The following is a 21,439-nucleotide window of genomic DNA, read 5'->3' on the forward strand; positions in this document are numbered from 1 at the left end:
TTTCCTTGTACATAGGCAGCATGTACAGATATTACAGATGAAGACTAAGAGTGTGTATATTAGAGTCACTTTGTGTCTTAGCTTAGGGCAGAGGATGTGTTTGTAGTGGCCAGCTGGCTACATGTATATATACATATAGTTTAAAACACAACAGTCTCCACAAGGAAAAATGAGAATGAATAAGTGAAAGTACAAAAATAGCACAGCTATTAGTTTGTCTATGTTCGTGTTTCTGAGCCAAAACAGCAAGGCAATGTGTACCAGGAGGTGGATGCAGATGTGTGATAGGCAGAAGTTACAATGTTTTCAATCCCACAAAATATAAGTGAGGGAGACCTGCAGTCTCAACTGACAATTCATGTGTGACACAAATATTCAACATTATGCCAAACTAAAACTGTCCAAGAACAGTGTTGTGTACATATGCGAAATAATGAGAAAACATTGTAAAGTGCTCTGAGTAGAAAAGTGTTAAATAAGTGCAGCCCATATGCCGCGCTTATAAGTCAGGGTTTGCTGTTTGCTCAGAATGCCCATTTGCAAGAAGAAAAAATCAGACCCAAAAACAAAGGGACCAAAATCTGAAGAGTGGAATGCAGAAATGCAAAACACAGCTAGTCACACTAACTTGACATGGTTTTAGACTTTTCGAAAAAGTCAATGTGCATAGTGGGTATGCACTATGCATCCACTGTGTGTAGTGAGTGATGAAAATCTTTTTTGAATATGTTTGAATGTAGTGAAACACTTATTCACACATCTGATCAGTTGCTTCTGCTTCTTTTGTTCTGTTCTCTTCCAGACAGCATCATGAAACATGGTCAGTGACAACAACTGACATGAAAGAATAATTAAAACTCAAAAAAAGATTTTTATTTTTATATTTTTTTTTGCATCATTACAAAAGTGCAATTTAAATTTGCTTGGCGGTTTGACATGGCTACTGAGGGTATAATCACACCTGAAGCCATGCATACCTTGCAGCTCACTCAGACACGTGTCATGTTATCTTAGTTGTACTAACTGTCTCTCCCTTCAGGAGGAAGTCACGGCACATTATAGCTGTGAGAATAGAGGTCTTTTACACTTCTTTGTGTCTTTTTTTGTGTGTCTGTATGTGCCTGACAAAATAACCTGCAGGCATTGATCAGCTGAGTGTCAGTGTATGAGTTTGTGTTTATGCTATTGTCAGCAAATGGCTCTGCTTGTGTGCATGTCATAACCAAACTCTATATACATTAAAGTGTGCACCATTGCCTGTTTGAAGGTCATTGTGTCCCCATGCTAGAATACACCCAGTCTGAGCCAGCCCATTCTGTAGAACATAATGGTCTGGCTACACCACACTATCGTTCTACTATAGGCGCAGATGCTTCTTTGAATTTTCTCTAAACAAATCACAGTTGTTGTAGGTGGAGCTAAGCAATGGGTGCTGCTTCAGTGTTCCCTCAAAATAATGAGTTGCACCATTGTGGTGGAACATTAACATGCAGGGAGGGAAGCAGTGCTATTGAAATGAACAACTGCTGATGTTTTAGGTTTTTGCTGTGGTATCGTTTCACTATTGAGTATTGATTTTTTTAGGCAGGCATCGTATTGAGGTCAGAATTTTGGTATTGTAACAACACTATACACAGGCTAGCTCTCTTGTTCTCTGGTTATCTCTTGAACTGTCTCCTCTGAACTCTTACATGCTTGTCCTAAAAAACAAGCATAAGAGAGTTCTTTGTCCTCAAAAGTGTAGTACTTTTAAGAGGACTTTTGTGGACCTGGAGTGCAGCCTGCACTAAATTCAACTATGTGACGAGACACAAAGATTTAAAGGCAGTACTTAATGATGTAACATACGAGGTGTGTCAGAAAAGTTCCAGGACTGGTGTCACAAAAATGTATATTTTTGAAACCCAAACTACAAACTAGGAGTTTTCCCCTTCAGACGATCAACCAGCATGTCTACAAAGAGATCCTGTGGCATTTGCTTCATTCAGTGTACGAGAAAAGGCAGAGTTGTGGCAGGACAAGTCATGGCTGCTTCACCATGACAACGCGCCTGCTCACAATGCCCTAAGCATCCGACAGTTCCTGGCTGAGAAGAACATCGCCGTGCTGGAGCAACCTCCATACTCACTCCACCTGGCTCTGTGGGATTGTTTCCTCTTCCCAAAGCTCAAGGGGTCATCAAGGGGACTCGTTTTGAAGACGTGGACGACATCAAGATGGCTGTGACGACGGAGATGTGGAGGATCCCAGAAGAATCCTTCCAGGAGTGCATGGCAGCATGGCAGAGAAGGCTGGGGAAGTGCGTTAGGCTCCAGGGGGATTTACGTCAACAGGGAAAACTTGTAGTTTTTAGTTTGGATTTGAAATATATCTTTTGTGACACCAGTCCTGAAACTTTTCTGACACCTTGTATTACATATGAAAAGCATCCCCCCCAGCCTTAGTAATGTCCCAAGTCTTTATCCCTGTTTCTCCAGAAGGCCTCCCTCTCATACCATGCTTGCCTGCATGTTTCAGAAACCTGTCAGTCAGTGCAGACTTTGCTGTTTTCATTGCAGCTTCCTTTCTGTAAGTGACATGCAGTGTAACATAGTAAGTCCCTTGTGTTGCATCGAGGCACGTGGCACTATCCTTTATGGCAGATACCACTGCAGCTTCTCCCTAAGCAACTGGATTACACCAATAGGACACTGGCACATCCCCTGCCCGAAGAATAAAGTTGACAGACAACTCTTTCATACAATAACGTGTTTGCTTGTATAACCGCCTAATACCAGCTAGACAGGACTGTAGTGCTTGGAAGTTGATCAACATACAGGAGCTGACCTTTTTACTGAATAGGAAAGCAGAACTGATTTTAATAAAAATGCGTCCTATTCGATGCAGGCAAACTGACACAGTAAGCAGCTGTGATGCTAAACACTGGTCCTGCTTACATGCTTGCAATACAATCTGAAAAGTGTTATGAGGCTCTATGAGTAGCAATGCCTTGCATGGATTTATACACTTTATAAACACAGCCCAGTGAATTTCAGTGTTGCTGAAACTCTTGTTTTGCACTCCACATTTCCTCCCGCAGTGGAGCAACACAGTGGCTGCAGAGTGTGTAGTCTGTGTTCCCATTAGAGGATGGGCTGACTCAGCTGGTGTGCAGACTGAAAATTAGTCTGCACATGTCGGTGTTTGTGGTGGCCTGTTGCTTCAGTTACCAGAGAGACAATGAAATATGGTATAGGAAAGCTGGTTAGAGTAGCATATCCATAAGTCCAGTGTAGTTTATAATATCATGAGAAACGATGTAAGTGATCATAGCAGCAATCTTATTATCAGTATATTTAATTGGTCAGTAGAGTGTTACCAGATGACATCATGGTCAAAAGTAAGCCAGACTTTTTTCTGGACGTTATGTCTTACACACTGAAAAGAAAAAAAAAACTAGACAAATAAATGGCATTTTTAGAAAAATAAAACATTATAAGTAACACCATGTTTTTGTAAATAAAAGTGGAGTTAGTTGAAATTTGTGTGTTTGCGTAGATTTTATTCTGTAAAATATGTATACTGAACTTGTGAATGTGTGTAGGTTGTGTCTCAAAATTAAAAAAAAATGAAGTACTAGAATTTGTGACTTGTTGACCATACTTGGAGTGATCAAAAGTACAGAGACTGTGCCTATAAAAATCCCAAACTGTACCTGATTTGAATTTGGCATCCATCCCTGTTGAAGTAGTTTCCTTTCCCTACACTGCTCCCTGCGCTTCTGCAATGCTTGTAATGATTCCTGGAGGTACTCATTACATAATCATGTCAAGCACCATCTTTAATGGGCATGAAATTCCTAACTGTGTCAAAACAGTGACTCTTCAGCATGAATTTTGTTTTGGGCAATAAGAGGTAGTCCTCTTGCCCAAGAGGTCTAGGAACTGCAGGCCCACCAGTGATGGTTATCGACACGAGGTTTCCAGTTTGTCACAGAATGTGTTTTTTTTTCCTCCTCTATTTCAGTTTGCCATTTTGGCATAGAAAATGTGCACCTACCTGTGGTCACAAAGACGACAGTTCCCACTTGATAGCACAGTGTCACGTGGTGTCCTGTCTCATGACAGTTACCACTCTGTGACTGTGATGTGCTGCATGCACGTAGACCACAAACAATATTGAATTTTGGATATTAGAAGAAAAGGCATTTCATTAATAATTAAATGTTTGTCCCATTGAACAGAACTCAGGGGAATATTTTAATATTGTACTGTCTGAACATGGCCTTAATGTTAGTCCTGAGTGGTAGATGGGAAGATCCCGATATACGTATACAGAATTTATATGAAAATAGTCAACTCTATGGTGGTAGCTGGAAATGGAAAAGTCACATATTTGTGCTTTAATCAATAAAATGTGCTTGAGTGACACTGACGGTCTCCAGGGTTGCTTTTCAGCTCATCTTGGAGGCTACATAAGTTTACATCACCCTAAAAGAAATGTGTGGTGATGCAACAACCCAATAACACATGATATAATCCTTCCATTATACTCTTAAAAGTTCTAAAGTGCATTTTCATGAGGTCACTTCTCCTTTAAACTGCTCTCCTCCATGCCAGCCCAGTGGAACTCTCACATCTGTATCATGTTATCAGTTTGGTCAGTTGTTCTGCTGAGTCAGCAAAGCTCAGGAAGAAGCCACGGAGTGGATCGTTCTGCTAATATGCCTTGTCATGGTTCAAAGTGAGCATTGTTATGTTTGATGTGTTATGAACAAAAGGCTGTGTTGTACAACACATGAATGTCCTTGCTGAATTCATATTACAGTGAAATGTGTTGTGAGGCAGATGAAAGACTGAATACAGACAAATAACAGCTTGATATCCAAAGAAATGCTTTAGTCAAAATTGAAATATCCTCTCTAAACGTGCTGTATGCAGTCTATTCTACAAGCAGAAATAATTGTTTGAATACTATACTCTATGTCTAGCCATCCTTCGTTTTGTGGTATGATGCTGTAAAATGTATTAGACTTCTCCTGTAAAGGATTGCACAGTTGAAAAAACTATATGTACGTCAACTAAATGAAGGTCATCTAATTTCAATCCCAAGTTTTTCCATCAAAGTTAAGCAACAGGCGGGTATGAGTCATGCACAAACCTGTGCTGGTATTTAGCAATCTATACTGCTTTGATGCAAGAATTTTCTGATGAGTGGCTAGTAAGAGAGCAATTGAGGGAACACAAGCACTTGTGTTGCTAATGTACACGCTCCTACTTCATGCACCAGTGACTTCAGGCACCAAGAAGAGTGCTAGAGATGGATGTATGGGGCTATCTAGAGAAATGTGAAGAGACATTGTTTCTTTTTTCCCAGTTTGGAAACAAGGTGCAGTAATGCTAGCACTGGTGAACCCTGGTTTGATTGTGCAGCATTTTCTGACTAATTATTGGTGTTAAAATTGTCTAGTTTAAAAACCTGAACTTTTGTAACCTATTTATTGGCATTCAGCTTGTACTTGTTTTCCTTATTATGTTATTTTCGAAAAAATTCTGCTTCAGCTATAAAAATGCGACCACACGTACATGCTTGGAACAGACAAGCAGGTACACGAAGGTAATTACACTGACCGCTGCTTCCCAGCACAGATAGCCATTCATGTCTCCAACCCACATTGTTCCTGTAGCCAGCAACCATCTGATGGCATGCACTACTTGAAAAATGTGTTTATATCAAATGATAAAATTAAATAATACTGAAGCAAGTCTGTGAACATTGATTTGGTTCACCGAAGGTGACCTGACCACATTTAATTTCTTTGCCAACAGAGAACAATGGTAGATATGTAATGCAAACTGTCAACTCAGAATATGCTCCTTAAAGCTTAGTAGAGTAAGTATTTCCTCCAAACATTGCCTCAGGTTATTCACTGGAAACCATCCACATAACTTCTCCAAGCTGCCACATTACTGTCACAGCACTATAAAGACTGTTTTGGTTCATGCAAACTTTGAACATTTAAATGTCTTGTAAGCTGTGTAATGCAGGGTAACTTACATTGATGAACATCTGTGGAGATGCTGCAGCATTTTAAAACTTCATCTGGCACTTTTCAGTCCATAACAAACGGTGTGGGAAGTGAACTATAATGTGGTCCTTGGTTTAATTAAAGGATTCAGCACAGCAAGATTCATCTGCACCTTTACTGACTGGATATTGTTGAGACTGCATATAGACATATATTTAGTGCTGGGCAATACTGTAAAACTTATTATCATAATATTGAATGGATACTTTCCAGTGTTAAACTTGGGCCTGCGTGATATTAGGAAAATCTGCGATGTGAAATAGCATCGTTCTGTATTACTATGATAACATGGCGTGCGATAAATGGGTAAAACTCCTAAAATAGTCTCCAAAACACTGAATAGCGTATGCCCAGTGAATAATAAAATGAAATAAATTATGTCGAAATAGCACATGCATACCCAAAAACAGTGCTTAAAAAAGACATGATGAGTATAAAAAAAGTAAAGTATAAATAAGGATTAAACAATGAGGAGCTGTGCATTAAACGGTTTGAATGCACGCAGCGGAGTCTAAAACACCACACCGCGAAGCAGAGTGGTGTTACTCTGCTAAAGTCTGTTGTTTCTCTGCCTCCATGTCCAGTTGGTTTTGGTAGCCACACGAGTTTGCTGCTCCTGTGATTAAGGCTGTACTCTGCTTACAGAGTGATTTCCACCTCTATTTTGTGTGACAGGTGCCATGGCAGTGTATGTATGAAACCCTCAGACACTAACTTTGTGTTAGCAGCCTAGATCTTATAATTCAGTCCAAGAGAAATGCTAGAAACTGTAACTGAAATTCAGTTAGATGAACCAAGTGTTTATTTTGAAATTTACTTAAAATTGACATACAATTATTATGTTTATGTGTGAGACAGGGAAGTGCCCTTAATGGCCCAGGCTCCTTTCAATCAAAGCAGTGTCGTTATTGTGTGTGTCCTTAAAGCACACCAAAGTTTACAGTATTTGTATGACTTTTTTTTTTTTTTTTTTTAATCAGCCAACATTTCATTCCTGACTTGTCAAGCTGAATTACAGCGTGGTTGTTTCACCTGCAACAGCTATTATAGTGTGTTGTCCGTTATCAGTGCTTTTTTCTGAGTGAGGACAACTGTTGCCTGGTTTGCTGCTACTGTTTTTAGACATCTGCCCGTGGCAAACAGGACTCATGAGTACCTCAGCTCACGTCACTGCCGTCCCGTGGTTATCGTCTGATTGGCCACATCTTTACCTCTAGGACACTGTTGAATTGGCTGCAGTGAAACGGTTTCAAAATAAACATCGTCAGTTCACCCAAGATTCAGGAAGAAAAGCTTTGTTTGTTGGAGTCAAGAGTGGCTGTTTTGTCTTGTTTACACTGCTTAATTAATTTCAAGCATTTGCTTACTGGATGCAAGCCACAGCTACTATAACTAGAAGCTCTGTCCAGCACAGTAAAATCATAAAGGGGTTCAGCTGTGTTTATAGTAACACAGGATCTGATGAGGGTTCTAGATTGTGAAATAAAATAGATTGAGAACATGCTGTGTTAACAAATTTCACCATTAAATTGGGAAAAAGGTGATAGCTGAGATCTAACACCAGCCATATTTTCTTGTGAATTTTGACCACCGCTTGTGAGATATGAAGAAACGATGGCAAACTTTCTGTCAGGAGCCTCACAAGAAATATGAAAACCAAGTTGTTGTAATAAATTTCCCGTGGAGCAGGTGTGCTGTATAGAGAACTATTTTTATATGGTACTCTCTCTGTCTACTATTAGTAAAGTTAATGCTAATGAACAAACACAAAATGATTTTTTTTAAATCATCTAAATTTCTGGTTCCTTAATGTCTGTTTATGTCCAAATACTCTGGTTTGCCCGTTAAAGTGATGGGACAACGAGGGTGCCAGTGTGTCACTAACTGTCTGCCAAGACTGTGAGCATCTTTGGCAGTTGTAGCAGGTCTGTCAAGTTGTCTTTAGCCCCTTTGGGCAGGAAGCTGGTCTTTTTTTATTTGAAAATCTTTGAGACTGTCATTGGTCATTAATTGAGTGTCCCTTTAAGCAGCACTCTGACTTAGCAAAAAAAAAAAAAAAAAAAGGTTCTATGAGGAGTAACATTTTATGCCAGGAGATCAGTCCCCTTTCCATATGCCAGCTGTTCTGGCAAAAATATGTGGACTGACTTATTCCGTCTTGCCCCCAGCTCCATTCTTTGCTTTTTGCAGATTGCTGAGAAACGGCTCTGTGCTGCAGCTAAAGTATTTGTTTCCTACTGCTATAAGGCACAGCTGATGCTAAGGCTGTGATGATGTGTTGAATTGTTATGCTGTAAGAGTGACATTCCCCGTAACGGTGTTGTGTTCGTGCATCAAAAGAAACTCTGTTGTGACTTTATTTGTTCATGAATTTGAGTTTGGGGTTTGTATGTGTGTAGTACATGTAATGCACTGTTTTTATGGAGACTTTTTTTGGGCACCTTAAGGCCAATTCATACTTTAAACATCGGTAAGTCTGCAAGGGAGTGCGTGCTATGAATTTTGTGAGAGTTGGCAAGGACTCCTGCTGACCTCTACATGTAGCCCGAAATATGTGACAACATGGATTTTATTATTATTGGTATTATTGTTGTTGTTGTTGTTGTTGTTGTTGTTGTTATTATTTATATGAGTGCGCCAGGTGCGCATATGTCAGGAAAATGAACACTGCTTAAAACAAATGCTTGTTATGAGGAGCTGCTGTACAGAGTATCTTGGTCATCCCCACCTTTATAGTTTATCAGTATAAGTGTTGTGATTAAAGTATTCTCTGCTGGACTTTGGAAGTACTTTGAACTGTACATGCTTTCCATCCATGGTTTCCAAACACAGTGGGAAGTTCTAAATTCTGCAGAAATCCGGTGTTATATCCACTCCCTGTGCCAACTGGACAGAAAGGCAACAAATAGTTTATTCCATATACCTCAAGAATATTCAGGTACATGGTCCTATAGCCCAATCTCTAACTAGCTGTTCTATCTAGTAGAAAAGGTCACAGCCAGTCTTTCAGATACATCCACAGGAGCCCTGTGTGTTTTTCTGTGTTTGACATGAACGGTAAGCTTAGCAGACCTGCTATTCCTAGTTATGGATGCTAAGCTACAATTGTACAGTCGCTGCTTTAATACAAGTTTAAGGTTGACGGTTAAAGGATAGAGGGTGTTGTATGCTGTATGAGCTATGAAACAAAGCCAAGTTAGGCAAATTTGTGATTGTGGACAAAACAAAACACAAAATAAAGGAATATCTTTTGGAGGAAAGTTGTTCATCCTTCAAGTAGGTTTCTATTTGCTTAGGTACCTGTAGCAAAAAGCACTGAATCCGCTCATGTGCAAACAAACACTGTACTTAGACACTTTTTGTTGTATTTTCTCTGTAATTTACACTCATGCAATTACAGCATCAAACATTTTACATGTGTTTGAACTTGAACAAGCGAGAGAGAGTAAGACTGACGTGTATCACTGTCAGTGGCACTATGTCTGGAGGAAGTTGCTCCCATTTTAGTGTTTTCACTGCAGCAAGTCAAGCATGAAGCATCGTCTCTGGAGGAAGTGAACTGTATAATAGTCTGTTTATGTGTATATTTATGTGTCTCTAGATGTTGTTGTATGCTAAATTCATGTTTGTATCTTTGTGTGTGTTTATGTGCGCTCTGAATTAGTGCTGTTGGGTTTTTTCTCCAATGAGTGTTTACTGTACATTCCATTCTCCAGTTGCCACCCTGCCTGAGGTCCTGAGCTCTGCTGAATGAAGCTGAGTCACAGTGCGGTCACTGCTGGCTAATCTCACCTCAGGAAAATGATAAGGCTGTTGCTGCTGTCTCTAAATGCTGACATAACAACACAATTGCATTCATTCCATTACTGTTACTGGATTCAGTGCATGTTAGAAATTGTTTGGATGTGTCCAGCCCTGCCTGAATGAGGCTGTGGTTGAACTGGGTAGCTCCCATTGTGCTGCTGTGGATTATTATCATGACAGTGTTGCTGTAGAGTTTTTACAGTGCTGACCTGCTGCTATGGAAGTGTTAGGTGAAAATCTACTGGAAAAGCAATAAAAATACTTCAGGACTTGCGGGATACTTCATGGATTAATTTTGTTTTTAAGGATGAAAACAAATCGCTTAGCTTAATCGGAAAAATAGTCAATAGACTCATTGATTGAACAGCGGTCATGGCAGCCCTGGTAGCAGCCAACAAATAGCAGGCTTGTGGGTCAATTGAATTAGAAAAATCGTCCTAAGAGAGACAAAATCTTTGGTTTATAGAAACGTGTGAGACATCAGAATCCAGTTTTGTAGTAGGAGGTATGCTGTGCATAATCACAGAGCACTCTACAGTAAACCACAGCTTTCTGTGCATAAGTGTCATGGACTCATTTTAAAGAGTTGTCTTCCACAGTGTGTATTTTACTTTGTCCTTTTCAAGAGTTTTGTTAGATGTTTTGAAAACTTAAGTTTTAAATGAAGCACCAGTGTGAGCTTGTGTGGGGATCCACACACGCTGTTGTCTTGACTTAAAGAAAGTCACTGAAAAGATGGCGACATGTTTCTGTACATGTGCCTGTTGCTCTTTTTGTACTTAGTGTGTGTTTGCATTTATTTGTGTGTATGTGCACCTCTGTAAATGTGTGTGGTGTTTCTACTGGAAATGAGATAGCAGGCTTGGTAGTGTGGGAAGAGACGAAAGAGAAATCCTTGATTTAATTTAAAGGCTCTTCCACATCAGAGACAGAAGGAGGACGCTGTGGTCTGCTGGGTTTTTCTAGTAAATCTCAGGATGAACAGTGTTTTTAGTGAGTAAGGTTTGATGTTAGTGGGTTGATCAGAGATGGATCCCTGAGATCCAAGAATACTTCTCTGAAATAGGCATTCTCTGGAACTTCTGTAGATTTTTTTTCTGTCATGCGATTCCTGCAGTTGATGAATGCAACACTGGGAAAAAGACTTGTGTATATATGTATGTTTATAGTGGGAAAAAAGCAAAACCTTTAAAGGTTATAGAATCTGACTGATTGTCAATCACTTTGGCAGGCATACTGACTACAATCCACTTAGCTGCATTTATGCACATTTGTTAAATATGATTATTAAGCTATTTTAATGATGACAATGCATTCAGACATAAGGATTTTTTTGGAAACCCGTTGCACAAGAAAACATGTTACTGGTGTGAACAAGCAGCATGACAAAAGGGAGTTGAGAAAAGTTGGATGTTCAGGAAAAGTGGCTGTGCAGATTCTTACACAATACAGTTACACTCACACAAAATGCTCAGTTGCCCGCTTGGAGCTGGATATGGACGTTACATGCTCAGTTCAAGCATACCCAACAGCTTCGCACTGATTCAAAGGCAAGAGACAACTTGCCTCTTTTAGAATCTGTCTGAACACATGATAAAGTTTCAAACCTGAGATTTTTGCATGTACCTTTTAGACTGTGGTGGATACAAGTGTGGGATGTAGTGTTTTTCTGCCTTGCAAAGAACTTCACTCTTTACAAGCATTTAAACTATCACATGTACTATGTGTCACCAAAACAAGTCTGCACCTCACAAGATGTTTACTATGTCAATATGTCTGTATGTATTTAGTTTGTCAGTTAGTCAGGTCATCCTTCGTTTAAAGTCTTTTAGAATGATACTGTATAAAACAGACTGCATATTCCCCAGTATTTGCACGTTTTCATCAGAAGGTGTGAGAGATGTTTTCATTGTGAGTTTGAAGATAAATTTGAAGAAAGTTTTAAAATCCTGACTGAAAATTGCAAACCACTGTCAGAACCATGACAGGTGCCGAAACCATTTTGTTTAAGCCTGTGATAAGTGCATTTATCTGTTATTCCAACTGTACTTCCTGGATCATATTTCATGTCTCACCAGTGCATCCAAAAACATGCCTCACTATTACACTTCATTGCTAAACTGTACATATTTTGCCACGTTACTTTTTTATCACTTTAGCACTAAATATAAATTGACTCAGTGAAGGAGTATATTAAACTAAACAGTGGGCAATCAGCATAAAAGAAAATCCAATTATCTGCACCTAGTTTGTAATTTTTTTGTCTTCTGAAACCATATCAAAAGTCAAAAGATGATCATGTAGTCTGCCCTCCTGTTGCCTTTGATGTTTTCCAAAATGTCTGGGTTTGTGGACATTAATGACATAGAAATAAATAGTCAGGTTATGGAAAGCCTTAGGCTATAGGTTTTTAGTTTTCTGAATTAGAAAACAAAAGGCACACAAAACGTGACTGTCAGTAGTGAAAAAATCCTGGTTTAAATCTGAAGATATGTATGTGTCTTTATATTCATCCTGACAATTTTGTGTTCATTGTCTTATTCATATACTATGTGGTAAGTGTAGGGACACTCGGATATGGATTTTTTTCTTCCAGTGTGATTGTTTTACTTGATATTTAGCATCTGCGGACACAGAGTCGTCATCTTTGCTATAGTGAACAAAAATACTGGAAATAAGAAGAGTTGCAGAAATCAGACCCAAGCATGTCGGGTAGGAGGATTTGGGAATTTAGAAGGGATAATGTCTGTGAGATTTGGGTCCAAAGCGTTGAGGGGGGTTGAGTGTGTGTGTGTGTGTGTGTGTGTGTGTGTGTATGTGTGTGTGTGTGTGTCTGTTTTGGGGGGTTCCGGATGTGGATGTCAGCAAAAGAGAGTTAGCCATCTGTCTGCAGAGAGAAGGAGCCTGCCTGTCCTCATCTGCATCGGACTTGACTGCGTTATTTAGTGTCTCTCTTCAATTTAACTCACACTCAAACGCAGGGTACAGTTGTTGCCATGGTCCTTTTGTGACTCACTGCTCCACAGTTCAAAAACAGGACAAAGAGGTGTTTACCTTCAGTTGTGACACTTGGAAATGTTAGAAAGACCTCCTGCAGGGACCGTACTTAAAAGGGAGCTTAATCTAGATTTGAGTTTACCATTTCAAACTGAGAATTACAGTTTCTGTGAGGTTTCCACCATTGTTAAACTCTGGTGATCTCTCAGAGCTCTCATTTTTTCTTAGTTAGGGCTATGCCATTAGTAATTCCTGTAATTCTCTCCAGTTGGAGAACAAAAGAAGTGATCTGAGGATTAAGACATTGGATACCAAGCCTTCTGTCTGCTGGCACACACTACCTGTTCTTTCGTAGGAGAAAACAAAATATGTGATAGAACACTGAATACATAGCAATTGAATCCTGAGCAGTATGTTCCAGCACAGAGTGGGATAAAGTTGCATAAAAAATATATATACTTGGCTGTCCTGGCATGCTGGAAAGGAACCTTTTGTGCTTCCCAAGGAAGAAAATCTATGTACTTGTTTAGGACACTGCAAGTACTGTGGCTCAGTGAGGTCTAAATATGTGGCAGCCACCAGATGGCAGCAGAACTTTCTTTTCAAATTCATTGAATATATCTTTATTGTTGGTAACATATGAAGGGATTTCTGAAAGTGCACCATACACAAAAATCCAGGAAATGCTTAACCCCATGACAAGGAAAGCTGCAGGAGAAAGGGCCTGCATATGTCTATCAATGATTAACCACAGCATGTACGTTCGTGGTGTGGCAGTGAATCTGTATGTTACTTACTATGGAGCCCTACATATGTTATAGTTCTTGGCTTTGAAAGTTGTAGGGGGACAGTGCTAAACACAAACAGAAGCTTCACATATAGAAATGTTTACCCATAACACAACAGAGCTTTTTGAATCCCATCCTCAACCTGGACTTGTCCAGGCCTATGGCAGTGATTTTTCATGAATTCATGACTATAATGTATATCCAAGAAATTTAAACAAAATCTGATGTGGTTTGTTTTGTTGACATTTTTTAAAAAGAAATTGCATTTTGATGTATTAATATGTTTCATTGTGTGTTCACTAGGTGGCTCTGCTCGGCTTGGACCTCTTATCTGCCTTAGTGACAAGGTTACAGGAGCGATTTAGGGCCCAAGTGGGAACAGGTAAGATTTAGTTTTTCTAATTTTTCAGAGGTAAAGTCTCCAATGGAGCCAATGCTTTTTGGTTCAGGTTTCTGATTCGCAGTTTGCTTTGCTTTCTGTCTTCTTAATTTCAGTGATTCAGCTATGCCATTGACACAACAGCATCTTTAGTCTTAATAGCTTTTTTTATACTACTTTCTTCTGCTATTTCTGTAACGTACTTTTGTACAAAACAGTTTGAACACATTTTAGGATATCTGTTTGTTTTAGGATTTAGTATCATTCACTTGACCTCCCTGATGGTTGGCTGCCTTCTTCCTCTACATTTGAATATCTGAATAATTTATACTGTTTGTCCTGGAGTTGCTTTTTTGACAACCATTCTTACCTCACTATCACCCTCTTCTTCATGATTGCTGGGTGCTGCCTGCTTTCCTCCTCTTCTGTACTTACTTTAATAAGAAAAGCAATTTAGGGGTTGACCGACATGCTTTTTTTCAGGGCTGATGCTAATTTTGTAGTGGCCATTAATGATACTAAGAATCAACATGGATTTGTAGTAAAAATAAAACTCTTGGTGCCAAAATTTAGAGCAAGACAAACTCCAGCACTAAACTTTGTTAAAATGCCTTTAAATGAACATTTGTCTTTTACACATTTAATTAAAACAGAGATTTTCAGCAAGTATTTGTCAGTGTTAAGAGAACTGAGCAATACATCTCTTTCAAATCAAAACCACAATTAGAAAAAAAATGCATTTGTCACAGCATAGCACATTTGGAATACATGCTATGTAGCAAGACTGACCCAAAGTTTAAACTGTCGAGGCAATGCTTTCAGAAATTCATGATGACGTCCTCCTTGTGTGACAGTCATGCTTTTGATGGTATCTCTTGTGGTAATGCTTGTTACACTTGTTACATCATTAATATTGAACAGAAGCTTGACTTTATCAAAATGTATCTCAAAAAAGGAATATTCACAAGTAGTCATTTCCCCCAAATTGATCAGCCATAGTGTTGAAAGGCTGTTGCTTGTGATGTGCAACCAGCCAGAGTGATTACTACAGATAGAGAGAGGTGGCCCATTTTTAAATTCATTTATTTTGTGTGGAATCAATTAGAAAACAACATTGATGCAGATAGTTGGAAAAATGCTGAATATTAGTTTCTATCTTCCAGGCCAATAATTGCTTGATGCCTGACAGTTCAGATTGTTTCTCCTGTCCTTCCTGTGAGATCTTGGAAGTTAGGTTGTCCAAAGGATACATTCAAAAATGATCAAGGTCTTTTATAGCTTGAATTTTGGTATGCTATTTTGTCACATTCCTAATTTCTTAGCAAGAAGCATGTTTGTATCCCACTGCCTTAGACACAGCACTTCACAATAATGTTTATTCCAAAAAACTGATTCACAAATTTGAGTTCTGGTGTTCTTCTGTTCATTTTTTGAAAAAGATTTGTGCTTTTACTCTCAGTTCTGCCAAGCCTTATTGATCGATTGGGAGATGCCAAAGACCAAGTACGAGACCAAGACCAAACTTTGCTGCTAAAGATCATGGAACAAGCTGCCACCCCGCAGGTACTACCACACATTAACTTATAGGCCTGTCTGAGGTCTCTCTCTCTCTCAGCCTTTTCCACGAGCCAAGGATTTCAGCACACAACAACAATTCATTCTATTGATGACTAATATAGATTTACTGGCAACATTTTTTGTCGTTTTTGTGTCGCTGTTGTGTGCTCCGGAAAAAAACAAAACGGTTGTTGATTTTCTCTGTAATAAAACTCAACAGTGACAGCAAGCCTTTTGAGGTGTGGTCCACTACAATCCACCACTTTTAGTTGATTTACCATTGTAATGTATCCATAGAAACTAAACAGTTGAGTTAAACTATAACCCTAGCAAATTCAATGTTTCAGTTATTATTATTTAAGTTTTTCAGGAACCAGCTCCTCTTCCAGTGCCTTTTTATAAAGTGCAAGGCAGGATCAAAGCTATATAGACTGTATGGGATGTCATCAAGTTTGTATACAATCGCTAGTGGCTAGCTGGATATATGTAGTAAATATTAGTAAATATTTGCTTATTACACATACAGTATATTGATACTACCGTTAGCCAATAAGTAACAGGAAACTGCAGTACAGGAATGCCATTGTAGAATCCAGGTTATATATTTTAAAAATGTAATCATTACATAGTTTGTCCTCCAGAGAGCACTTAGAAGTTTAGTTTTATGCTGTAAAATGTAAAACTGTGCACGTATTTTTTTTTTACCACATCCTGAAATAAATGCACATTTTAGGGATCTGTATCAAGATTATGTGTTTAATGAAAAAAAGTCCAAGAAAACTGTTAGATGATATATTGTTACCCTTTTAAAATATCACCCCAAAAATTCAACACCTGTGTGGCTAATTGTTTACTGTGTGTTGTTTCAGTATGTATGGGACAGAATGCTGGGAGGCTTCAAACATAAAAACAACAGGACCAGAGAAGGAGTGTGCCTTTGTCTCATCGCCACGCTGAACACGTAAGCCTCCATCCAGTTTCAGTTGTTTTGATTGTGGTGGTTCATAGGAAAACCGTATTTTCATGTGCCTTGATATGATTTCGTCTTTTATATTTAGGTCTACAGTATTTCTATGTTTGTGATATTCTTGTAAAACATAAAAGACCCATTCTTTAAATGTGTTACAATTTCGTTAACTTGGGATATTAGGAAATTGCTTGTTCTCCTCATGCTAAAGTAAACAGACTGTAATTTACTTGGTTTGTGGCCGCACACTGCCCCTTGACTTTATTTCAATATCCTCCTGTGTGTGCTTCTGTCTCCTTGTATGTCTTGTACAGTTCATCTGTTCATGGGGCTGATTTTTTTTTTTAAAAACTTCTTCTTGCAGATATGGGGCTCAAGGCCTGACCCTCAGTAAAATTGTTCCTCATATATGTAACCTCCTGGGGGACCCCACAAGTCAGGTAAACCCTGTCATGCTTTTTCACAGTTCTTGTTACTGTTGTCAGGTGTTTTCCATTTTGTCCGGCATTTTCAAGAACTGCAGAATTTAGCAGAGTAATAAGCAAAACTATTTTAGCGTTTTTAAGAGTATGTCTTTTCTCTGGTGTATCAGACAATTCAAAAGAGGCCATGTTCAGACACAGACAGGCACAGGCTCAAACACGCTTTGGTTCTCCCCCTAGTGACATGATTAAGTAGTGCACGTTGAGGACAGAACAATATGCCATGGTTGAATGATGTGTTTGTCCAAACCCAGTGAATCAGGGGTACATATCTTTATAAAGATATCAGCATTTGTTTAAATAGTTGTTTTTGTGTTTTACTGTGGTCATCAGGTACGTGATGGAGCTATGAGCTGCTTGGTGGAGATCTACAGGCATGTGGGTGAAAGGGTGAGGCTGGATCTCAGCAAGAAGGGCCTGCCACAGTCACGGTACAAAAACAGACATCTACTAACCTGTCACTGTCTGTCTCAGCATATCCACCTTTGTCCTTTTGACCTTTTCTGTTTTTACTGTTTTGCTTTTTTCCTGTTTACATCATTTTTCACCTCCTTTCTCAAACACACACATCGTGGTACTTGTGACAGTGCTGTATAGTGGTGAGAGCAAGATTACCTTCCATATTCAGACACAAAGAGGCAGCAGACCTCCTTCAGACACACTTCTCCCTCTGGTGGAGTCTTTCCATATTGCAGCTTTAGAATGCGAAGATGCACAAGAGATCCACTGTATGTTTTATTTTTTCAAGAAGAGCGTAGTCTTTGAATTAAAATGTTCTATTTGAATTTCACAATGTTGTGATTCTAATAGTTTTCATATTAAGTGCTTTTGGATAATGACACATTTGAACGCTGCCATGAACCTGCATTGATTAATCAATTAGGTGCCAACTGTTTAACTAGTAACCAACTCACGTATATTCAATCAATCTGTTAGAATTATTAAAAAAAAAAGAAAAAAAAAAGACAATCTATAAGATCTAATTCCATATTCCTAAATTTGAATATGGTTTGTCTTCCGTCCTCCTTAATTTAATGACAGTAACATGACTGTCTTTGGGTTGTGGACAAGAGAAGACAAGACAAGACATTTGAGGTCAATCATCTTGGTCTTTTTGGAAACACTGGTCAACATTGCTGAGCCTTTTTTGACATTTTATTCACCAAACAACTGATCAGTTAACAGCAGAAATATTGGACAGATTAATCAACAGTGAAAATAATCATTCATTTGTGTTTTGTGTATTAGAAGTAACACACACAGAGTTCTTAATGTGGTGTTTCTGTTTAGTATTATACATATCGCATATTTCTCAGTGTTCTTGGAAGAAGACCCGACTCCAAATAATTACAAAGACTCATTAAAACTGTTAACATTTTTCATACCTTTACACCAATAGCTCAAATCGGGCAACTGTGAAACTGTAATTTGTGACAGACTTTATAAGAAATTAGCGCACCTGTCTTTTGTAATTTTAAAAATGGCAGAGAATTTTCGCATCTTGTCTAGTTTCATGTCCTGAATTTTTGGTCCAGATAAATGTTGCAATGATTCCTCAACTGCAAGCACATATTTTTATAAAGAAGTTGGTGGTCTATACGATTTGATTTGAGCTGAACTCACAACATGGAGTTAGGATGCGCAAAATTCCTATGAGAACAAGTTTCCTAAGGATTCATTTTATAGTCACCTCAGACTGCAGAAGTCACTCAATGCCTTTTTTCATTCTTCATTCCTTGTGCTTGATGAGTTTAACATCGCCTCTTGATGGAACACCCAGCAATTTTTTTGTCTGCCACTACATCAGATTTTCAGTCATCTCTCATGTTATCAGCCTCAGAACAAGCCCTTTAAAATGGCCAGAATGCCAGAGCTCAGGTTTGGACAAGCTGCATTATTTTCTTTCATCTTTCATATATTACATGCCAATAGACATGTACAAGGTGTTTGTGTTATTTTCTTACCTTTTGTCTTGTTTTACTCTGATCCATATGGAACAATATGTCACTGCATTCCACCATCACCTTTCTCTGTCTTTCTCTTTCTCTCCCTCTCTCTCTCTCTGGCCCCCTACTGCCAGTTAGTCATGTGTGTGGTCGTTTTGGACACTGTCTATTTTGGTCTTGGCCACCACTGCTGCACAGTGCAGAGGGAGAGCTTCTTACCTCAGAGGTGATGGTGCAGCCAGCAGGTCCATCTCTCTCTCTGCCTCCATTCTTTAACACCGTCTTTTTTGTTCTTTCTTCCTTTGTGTCATTTTTATAGGTTGAATGTAATCTTTAGCAGATTCGATGAAGTCCAAAGATCTGGGAACATGATCTCATCCTCTGGTTCAGGTGAGTACTTCTCCTGCGTGTCATTTTTTTTAGCCCATTTTTTAAGCTCCTGTTTGCTGTTGATATCAACCTTGCTCACATTTCTCACGTGTGGTATACTTTTAGCACTTTAACTTTTTGATGTGCTCCCAACAACCACATGCACAAAGGCAAAGTCAATATCATTCAGAAAATTGTGTAATGTCTTGTATTTCGTTGCTGGGTGGCTTCTTTTATTGCACACACCATTGTTTTTGTTTATTTCCTTTCCGCGAACATCCAGTTTAGTGGGAAATGGACACGAGGGAGCGCAGATGCACTGCGAATATCAGGGCTTTTGTAGTCTCAGCGTAACACAGTATGAATTGGTTGTGGATGTGGAACAGCTTGGTGGCAGTTTGTCATGTGGTGCTGGGTGGAATTCAAGAGTTATGTGTGAAAGCAGAGCGTTGTGATGACTTAAACAGCAGGCTTCTTTCTTCAAACCCTCACTTTCACCACATTGTCAGTGTCTTTCAGCCAGTTTTTCCTCTCCTGTGTCACTCCTCTATTCTTTAGTCATACTCCATTTGGACATGTCAGCTCTTGTTAGACTGTATTTTCCATGTTGAATGTGTATGTGTGTATTGCTATGGATGTGAAGACAGGAGGGGGGTTGCAGGCCAGACGGACAGCCTGGGGCTACAGAGGATGAGCTTTAGCCACAGGAGGTGGGCGTCCATTGGAACTTTCATATGTCCTTTTCTATATCCAGAGATCAAAACAGGCTTCCAGAAGCGTCCCTCTAGCTGTAGAAATATATCACAATAGAAAGGTCAAAAACAGAAAAGAGACACAATAACAATGCAGATGGATGGATGTGTTGTATGACAGCAGAGTTGTGACCTTAGTGCAAGTGGAGCTGCTCACACACACTTATTGCTGACTCCGTCCCATTACAGCTGACCACACTGCATTTACGAGGCGAACAGCTGAGTTGAGGAAAATAGTTAGACTGGGATCAGTGTTTCAAAACTGTTTTCAACATCCCCTCTCAGCTATCACTCTGCGTCTCATGTGGCGTTAACAGTGAAGATAACGTAATGAACTGTGCCGTTCGCAAACAGTAGGACTGTGATACCAGCCAAAGAGATAATTGTAATGAATTCCATACTTTTCTGTCCTGTTTGGACTACCCATCAACTATTAGGTTAATTATAACCCATAGCAACACTTGAGGATGATCTGGACTAGATTTTTGCTGGCTCATACTGTAACTCAGAAATAAACACAGTTTAGCTGTTTCCTTCATTTTTTTTTTCTGGAATTTATTTAGGGAACATATTTTGATCTGACAACATCCTGTTCAGTAGATTTCTTCTACTTTATGCATGACACTGTAATTACACTTGTCATGAGAAATATTTTTCAGGGTGGGAACAGTTGCATAACGCTTGTGTGTCTCTCTCTCTTAACAAAATAAAACAGTGTCACTGGGGCTATTTCAGTATAGGCTGAGAGACAATTTTCAACAGAAAGCCTGTGTTACAAACTGGAGTTGGAAGACATGCATTGACATTCATCAGGCAAGGAGAGTCTAACAAAAGATGCCATTGAGTTACATTTCAGTGTTTTTGGATATTGACCCATACTAGGGCTTGTATATTTCTGCTGGATGGATTTTTGACCATTCTTTTTTAAAGCTGCCTCTGATGAGTCAACACTAAATATTTGCAGTCGTTGTTAGTTATTTTATCACTACATAAAAGCAGATATCCTCACCGCACAAATGTAGTGAACACATGACTAAATGTTTCTTTGTTGTGTGGTTTTAATTTTGACATGCAAGAAAAAATTCAAATCTTCTGTAATGTTGTGCAAGTTGTGAATTGACTCTCATATTTGGAGTTTGAAGAAGGACATTCTTGAATATTAGTCCTAATGAATATGCTGTCGCTCTTAGTCACAACAGCTTGTTTTCATTTTGTCCTGTGCAGAGTTGCTGCAGGTTCATTAGGAAGACAAAGTGAAAAATATAAACATGACTCATTTTAACAGTTATTAGAGAGTGAGTCAGTATATCTATCACCATCAGCTGCTTGGC

At 39.0% G+C, this 21,439-nt stretch overlaps 1 protein-coding gene across 3 annotated transcripts in view; it reads left to right on the plus strand.

The window, feature by feature from the left end:
* The window catches only part of clasp1a (cytoplasmic linker associated protein 1a), a 91,973-nt gene that overhangs the window by 11,765 nt on the left and 58,769 nt on the right, over positions 1 to 21,439 (plus strand). For all 3 annotated transcript variants that reach the window (XM_008286057.1, XM_008286059.1, XM_008286060.1), the window contains exons 3-8: positions 13,960 to 14,038; positions 15,495 to 15,598; positions 16,462 to 16,553; positions 16,924 to 16,999; positions 17,375 to 17,472; positions 19,307 to 19,377. In XM_008286057.1, coding sequence (XP_008284279.1) covers positions 13,960 to 14,038; positions 15,495 to 15,598; positions 16,462 to 16,553; positions 16,924 to 16,999; positions 17,375 to 17,472; positions 19,307 to 19,377 — 520 coding nt within the window. The remainder of the gene's footprint in view (positions 1 to 13,959; positions 14,039 to 15,494; positions 15,599 to 16,461; positions 16,554 to 16,923; positions 17,000 to 17,374; positions 17,473 to 19,306; positions 19,378 to 21,439) is intronic.

This window comes from Stegastes partitus, unplaced genomic scaffold (assembly GCF_000690725.1).
Source record: "Stegastes partitus isolate 25-593 unplaced genomic scaffold, Stegastes_partitus-1.0.2 Scaffold429, whole genome shotgun sequence".
In the NCBI taxonomy this organism is placed as follows: Eukaryota; Metazoa; Chordata; class Actinopteri; family Pomacentridae; genus Stegastes; species Stegastes partitus.